General features: G+C 36.8%; 1 protein-coding gene across 6 annotated transcripts in view; it reads left to right on the top strand.

The window, feature by feature from the left end:
• RIC8B (RIC8 guanine nucleotide exchange factor B) overlaps positions 1–7,765 on the top strand; it is a 116,820-nt gene that overhangs the window by 37,471 nt on the left and 71,584 nt on the right. For all 6 annotated transcript variants that reach the window (XR_003001390.1, XR_003001389.1, XR_003001388.1 and 3 more), the window contains exon 3: positions 1,910–2,518. Coding sequence is in view for 3 of the 6 variants with exons in the window: in XM_024732161.1 (XP_024587929.1) it covers positions 1,910–2,518 (609 nt within the window). In the remaining 3 variants the exon portion in view is untranslated. The remainder of the gene's footprint in view (positions 1–1,909; positions 2,519–7,765) is intronic.

Genomic DNA, 7,765 nt, shown 5'->3' with positions numbered 1-7,765 from the left:
ATCGGCAGGCGGACTCTCAACCACTGCACCACCAGGGAAGCGCAGAGTCTTAACCACTGGACCACCAGGGAAGTCCCAGGGATGGAGTTTTTTTTAGCTTGTTAAGTTAATTTCCTTTCCACCTCCATCTAGAGAGCATAGTACATTTAAAATGGACATTTCTGGGTTTCCCTGGTGGCGCAGTGGTTAAGAATCCGCCTGCCAATGCAGGGGACATGGGTTCGAGCCCTGGTTCAGGAAGATCCCATATGCCGTGGAGCAACTAAGTCCGTGCACCACAACTACTGAGCCTGTACTCTAGAGCCCACGTGCCACAACTACTGAGCCTGCATGCCACAACTACTGAAGCCTGCATGCCTAGAGCCTGTGCTGTGCAACAAGAGAAGTCACCGCAATGAGAAGCCCATGTACCACAACGAAAAATAGCCCCTGCTCACCGCACCTAGAGAAAGCCCATGCACAGCAACGAAGACCCAATGCAGCCAAAACTAAATAAATAAAATAAATAAATTTATAAAAAAATAAAATTGACATTTCCATAGCTGTTTGACTCAGATGCACTGAGAAGATGCACATGGCCTAGGATTCCTGCCAAGATCATAATGCTTGACCCACAGATAGCCTCTTTTTAAAAAAGTTAAAGTCTGATGATAGGTTAGTAGAAACTTTGTAAAACCTTGTATTGGTCATAGTTGTTGTTGCTGTTATTTTTATAAAATGTAACGGGTATAGAAATGGTCAGCAGTGGAATGGTTATATCTGCTTGCTGCACATACAAGGTTTGAGCTTCAGAGACCCAGATCTGCAGTTTATGGAGAAGAAAGCTGGACATTGAATTTTGAGAGAATTATCAATGGTTCTTAAATTTGGCAATGACAGAAATAACTATTTTTCAAAAAATTCAAGATAGAGTACACTTTGGGTCCAAATAAAGAGTTGTTTCTGAGATAGTGGTAGCAAAATTTGGAACCAGGACTACTGCATATATTTGTGTAATCTGTGCCCTACACCAGGAGAACAAAGGGAAGCTTAAGATCCTGCCCACACTCTGAGCTTCCCAAGCCATGTGTCCTGGCATAGGGCTGCCCAGAGGAAGAGGGCTGTTTTGTAATTTGTCCACCCAGTAGGAACATTTTTTGCAGTTAGCCTGGAGAGGGGCACCTTTTTGCAGTTGACTCAAAGGCATCATATGTGCTAGCTGAGCCCTCTTTGGAACCCAACACTTGGAATAATTTTTATCAGTGTTGTCAGCAAAAGATCTCTGGGGTCATTTGATGATTAAATGTTATTACACGTTAGCTAAAGAGAGTTCTAAGGTTTATAAAACATGGGACTACTGCAGTAGTACTACTCAGAAGAAATAGCACAGCTGAAACTGGGCAGAAATGCAGACTTCTTTAAGTCTTTTTATGAGAGCCTATACTTGTAGCCAATTGTGAACCAATTCTCAAGGCATTAATCTTTATTTCCAGGAAGGAAACAGCTATGATTCAGATGATTACCTTCTATCCTGATAGTATGTGTAGTCTGATATTAAAAATTCATTGAGAACAAAGCCATATAAGACATTTGAAACTAGTCAGTTTAAAAGAGAATAAGTGATTTTATAGAAAGAATATTGGGCTGGAAATTAGGAAACCTATACTCTATCTTTTGCAACCCCACTAATTCACTCTGGCCCCATACAAGTAACTTAACCTTTCTGGCCCTCAATTTCCATATCTGTAAAGTAAAAGAAGTACACCAAATATAAGGTCTCTTTCAGTTCTAACATTCTGTGACTTTAAAAAAGTAAAAACCTTTCCTAGCCAGATCTTGAACTGCAGTCAAATACATTGATAGAGAAACATTCTGTTTTAAATCACTTAAGCCAAATAATGATTTTTTCATACTCATTCTTGTTTTCCAGAAACTCTGTGAAGGCATATTTAAAGTCCTTTTAAAGGACATCCCAACAACATGTCAAGTGTCCTGCCTTGAAGTTCTCCGCATTCTCTCCAGAGACAAAAAGGTTTTAGTTCCTGTAACAACTAAGGAAAATATGCAGATACTGCTGCGACTAGCCAAGCTAAATGAGTCGGATGATTCTTTGGAGAAGGTGTCAGAGTTCCCAGTTATTGTGGAGTCATTAAAATGTCTTTGTAACATAGTGTTCAACAGTCAGATGGCACAGCAGCTCAGCCTGGAACTTAACCTTGCTGCAAAGCTCTGTAACCTCCTGAGAAAGTGCAAGGACCGAAAGTTTATCAATGACATTAAGTGCTTTGACTTGCGCTTGCTCTTCGTCCTGTCACTTTTGCACACTGACATCAGGTCACAATTGCGCTATGAGCTCCAAGGACTACCGCTGCTAACCCAGATCTTGGAAAGTGCCTTTAGCATCAAGTGGACCGATGAATATGAATCGGCCATAGACCGTAATGGACCTCCTCTCTCACCTCAGGAGACAGACTGTGCCATTGAGGCCCTCAAAGCTCTCTTCAATGTGACGGTAGACAGTTGGAAGGTGCATAAAGAGGTAAGGTTGAGAAGAATATTCTTATCTACTTGGAATTTCATTGGTTTGGGGTGTGCTTAGAGCTGCCTGCCAGAGACGAATGCTAAGTAGGGAAATGGAAAAAGTTTCCAGTTCCCTCATTAATCAGTTAAATGACTCAAGATACATTTCTTAACCATTATAACTCTTATTCTTCCCATTTGTGTAACACTTATCAGAAGAATAGGGTGAAGATTGACCACTGTTTTGTAAGATGCCAAATACAGTTCCTTTTCTGAGTTGTACTATCATGTATCTTTTTTTTTTAAGTGCCTCTTTCAGGAACAAGGTTTAAATGACGGATTTAAAGGGAAACAAAACAATATGATTCATAAAGGTATAGGCATTTTCATTGCCTGCAGTCTTAAAGAAACATAAAGATATTCAGGCAAGTTGAAATTGATCAATCAGAATTGATGTCTGCTCAATAGAGTAAAAGACACTGTGTTTATCACCTATCATCCTAGTCTCCTAACCCGTTACTCTGTAGTGTTAGGTAACTATCAGAAGTGTAGGACAACTAGATAGCCATGCTTATAACAGAGTCCTAGAAAACAAGTATAATTATACCAGAATATGGGAAAGTTTATTTTAAACCACTTGACTTATTGCTAGACTAAGATCCTTCTCTGTGGCTTGGACCTTCTAGCAACCCAAAGTGAGGCAGATTTGATAGTTTAAATTTGAGTACCCACAAGAACAATATGCTAAACAAGAAGCTTAGTTTAAGGAAGTCAATAATTTTAAGTAAACTGGACATAAACTTTTTCCCTTGCTTCTAGAATCTTAACATTTCACATTTACCCTCTCTCTTTAACCTTAAATAACTCATAAAATTTAGTCTCTGCCTTAAAAAAGAAAGAAAAGAAAAGTATTTTGGTGCCAGAGCAAATCATCTTTTCTGACAATTGACTTTAGGACTTAGGCTAACATTTTGCTGTGTCCATTTGAAGCAGTTCTAACCATGAATAAAGATCTGTTTTTGCCAGCAGCCTACTTTGAAAGGATTATCTCAGTGCAGTGCTATAGTAGGAGTATGCAGGCATCTGAGTTTTAAAGTGCAAATAGGTCTATATTTTGAAACCAAATATTTGAAGATCAGTCCTAACAGCTGTTTTAGATGACTGTAGTATGGTCAGTTTTTCCTGGGACTTGGCAGAAAAAGATGTGGAAAGCCCACATGCTCCATTTATGCTTTGAAACCAAATATTTGGAAGTATTTAAAATGTTATGTCTCTATGCTTATTTGGTACCTTCTATGGTTATTTTTCTTACACTGTTTGTTTTGGTGTTTTTAAGTTCTCCATTTAGTTGCAAGAGCTCTTCTGAGACTGTTGGTTTGCCATTGTTGGAGCTCCTGTTATTTAAATTGTGCCCCAAATAGTAGCTTATGCTCTTCAGATTCCTGACAGAAAGGGTTTATAGTTCAGTGGCCACACATCAGCATATGTATGGAATGATATGTAATAAATATCAGTATATTGAGATTAGCCCTAATTAGTGTGCTTCAATTATAATTTATAGCAGGGCTGGAAGAAGCTTTAGAAGATGTTGAAGTGGCAAATACTTATTCTGTATTATAGAATGTTTATTTTCCAAAAGATACACGATAAAGGATCAGTAGTCGTGAAGCAGGCATCTCAACAGAATTCTCGTGAGTCATGGATCACTTTATACAAGCATTATAAAATGTGCCTGGTTAATATGACTCTGGGCTATTATTGAAGTTATCAGAAATTGTGAACAGTATTGAAAACAGGACCTTGCCAACCCACTTAGGCAAGAGTGTGGGAAAGCTTATTTTAAACCACTTGAGTCTCCATAAGTTTCTAAATTCAAATTTTAGCAAGCATTTAGTAAATCAGTCAACAAATATTTATGAACAATTACCAGGTATTATGCTAGGCGTTGTGTAATATATTGGCAAATAATACACATAGTCTCTGCAGACTTCAGTTTTATTGGTGATATAGGTAATAAGTAAACAAATATATAATTTAAATTGTGTTAAGTACTAGGAGAGAAACAGTACAATGATGGAGAATACTTAGTATAGTTAGAGAAGACCGCTGAAAGTCTCTCCTGAGATCTGAAGACTGAGAATGATTTGGCCATTTGAATGGGAGTATAAAACATTTCAGAGAAATTGAACAGCATGTGAAAAGACACAGAAATCAGAACATAGAGTACTTTTTACTGAGGTATACATAACTTAGCATAAAGGAAATCTGTAGTAAGGATGTAGAGAAACTTGCCAGTAAGGGTCCATTTACCTGAATTTTAATATCTCCTTGATTGTCAGATAAAAGACATCTTTCTCTAGTTGAGCAAGCATCTAAAGAATTGTTAATACCTTAAAATACCAGCTGAAATAAAGGGATATGGAAAGCTTACTGTACAGAAGAATCCAACTTTAAAATATAGATTTAAAAATAATATTTTCCTTATGAAAATAATACATGCTAAATAATACTGCAGATCTAAGGGAAAAAAGCATACAAGCAATAAGAAAATACAAATTACCTATAAACCTACCATTCAAAGACTATATATATATTTTTTTTTTTACAAAAAATGAAGTCATTTTATCATCTTGCTTTTTTTCCCACAATAAATGTTCTTGAAGAGTAGTGGATTACACAGTGTGTTCCTTGAAGCCATAATGTTCCTAGGAGTAACCTCTGGGGATGAGGGGACAGTGTTTCAAGTTCCCCACCCTTTCTTTAAAAAGAGCGCCTTTGGGGACTTCCCTGGCTGTCCAGTGGTTAAGACTCTGCACTCCCACTCCAGGGGGGTAGGGGTTCGATCACTGGTAGGAGAACTAAGATGGCACATGCCCCACAGGCTGCACAGCGTGGCCAAAAAAACCCAGCACCTTTGATTGTTGCTGTTGCTATTGTTTTTCTTTAAATTTAGGTTGTAACTGGATTTCATTTGGGGTATAAAAAGAGTTCTGCAACCAAAAAAAATTTTTAACAACCACTTTCTTCTCGTAAAGATAATAAATCTTTATGAAAGAATACTCATAAGTATATGTATAAAAATACTTAAGAGTATTCCTTCATAAGGATCTATCAACCTTTAATAAATCCCCTATGTGTAAAGATTTGTATTGTTTGCTGTTTTACATAGTAATACACGGTGAATTTTCTTGTAAAATCTTTGTAGATAAATTCCTGAAATTCATGGGCCAAGGGGATTTTTAAAACTTCAGGGTTTTTTGTGTATATCATATGTATTTAAATTTATATGTATTACCAAACTGACCTTCAGAAGAATAGTGCTAGTTTACACCTCTCAAACCCCTGGGATTTCACTTTTTAAAATCTTTACCTACTTTACAACTCAGTTGTCACAGAAAATGCAGATGTTTGGTTTTGGTTTTAACTGTTTCAGTAGGTATTTTTATGACTGTTCATTTACAATTTACAAAAAAACAGAAAATTAGGGTTTTTTTGAGGTTTAGCAAATTAGTGTGATTTGTTCATTTTAGGTTCATGCCTCAATGTTAAATTCCTGCCTGGAAGCCAATGCCATCAAGCAGATTAATTCGGAGATTCCTTTCCATTCATTAGGAAATGTAGCTGGCCTTATTTCCACATGTGGTGTTCTGTTTGTCTCCCTGCCTTCCTCCCTCTTTCTCTCCCTTTCCTGAAGGTAGTATGTTTAAAAAAGTCAAATTATTCCTTTTATAGGACCCAAAATCAGTTCTAGAAAAGTTAATGGGAGTCTTGTCTTCTTCTTGCTTCAGCACTTTGCTAAATCTCCCTGTTTATGGAGGAAAGCATGTTATTCTAGAGATCCCTTACTTAGCACACATTCCCTTCTGCAGTGCTTCCTAGGTATCAATGCAATGTAATGAGAAAATACAAGGACCAACACACATGTTAGAGCCAGACAGCCAAGTGCAAACAGAGAAGTAGTACAAGTATCTGAGTAGTCAAAGGATGCTATCTGAGTGAGATAAGACAGTGAGAGTATCTATAGGAGTTAATTGGGAAAGTCACATCGTAACAGAAGAGATTAGCCCCATAATGATTTTAGAGACTTTGAAGGAAGTGTGAAAAAAGGACTTGACATTATTTAATTAAAAATAAAGCTTCACACTGTACCATGTTTTTTAACTGAGTCATTTTTTCAACATTTATTATTGAGTGCCCAATATGTGCAAAGTTCTGTATTAGGCACACAAGATGCAATATAAAGCATCTCTGCCCTCAGAGAACTAACAGTCTCATAGGAAAAACAGACATGTAAACAGATGGATATATAACTATTTGTCACATTATTTACTGTTCTTCTCTATATTTTCTATATGTTTGAAAATAAAAAAGAATCAACTCAGAAGTGCACAGATGCTACAAATGCCATATATTCTTGATCTTTGGGGGTATGTCTGACCTCACTGGCATAGTCTTTCTGCTAAGCAACATACCTAGCACAGAGTAGGTGTTCAATGAATATTTGTTTTATGAGAAATAAAATGTGATACAGTTTGCTATCTGTATAGTGGAAGTATATAAGAGAAATAGCCAAAGTGACAGAGAGGAGGGAAAGTTTATGATACCTTTTAAATTTTCAAAACTACTAATTTTTCTAGAAACCTAAAACATTTAATAACATTGTTTAGAGAGCAGATTCTAGCCTTTTTGGAGATACAGCACACTATTTTATAACATTTATATTTCCTTTTGTAAGTTAATTCAAAAAAGCATTTATTACTTTATGCCCGGCACCATGTTAAATGTAAAAGATGTGGAGGTGGAATACTTAATCTTTGCCTGTAGGGAACATATGCAATTTAGTAGGACAAATAACTGCAAAATGGCTAGGGTAAGACATAGAGTGAAATACTACCTGATGTATAGCTATATTTCCAAGTAAGAGTGCATGTGTACGTTTGTGGTTGAGTGTGTATTTGTGTTTCACTTTGTGTAGAATTGAAATTGAATTTTCATAGGACAAGTTTCCTAAACCTTCCTGAAGTAATGAGAACTACCCTGGGATAACAAAACCACTTTAGGACTCATTCGTGTGAGGTATTCTCCTCTCAGACTTTTTTCTCAGGCATTGATTAGATTGGTTGAAGTGTTAAATGAAAAAGGTATGAGGATATTGATACCTTTACCAAACAAACGTGAAAATCTTCCACAGGTTGCACAGGAGAAGAAAGCAATAGTACAGCAGTGGAATCTATGAATAAGAAACAAAGCCTGTTTAAAATGACTC

This window comes from Neophocaena asiaeorientalis, unplaced genomic scaffold (genome assembly GCF_003031525.2).
Source record: "Neophocaena asiaeorientalis asiaeorientalis breed wild unplaced genomic scaffold, Neophocaena_asiaeorientalis_V1.1 scaffold418, whole genome shotgun sequence".
Taxonomy (NCBI): Eukaryota; Metazoa; Chordata; class Mammalia; order Artiodactyla; family Phocoenidae; genus Neophocaena; species Neophocaena asiaeorientalis.
Note: the sequence above shows the minus strand (reverse complement) of the source record. Positions and strands in the feature narration are given on the sequence as shown.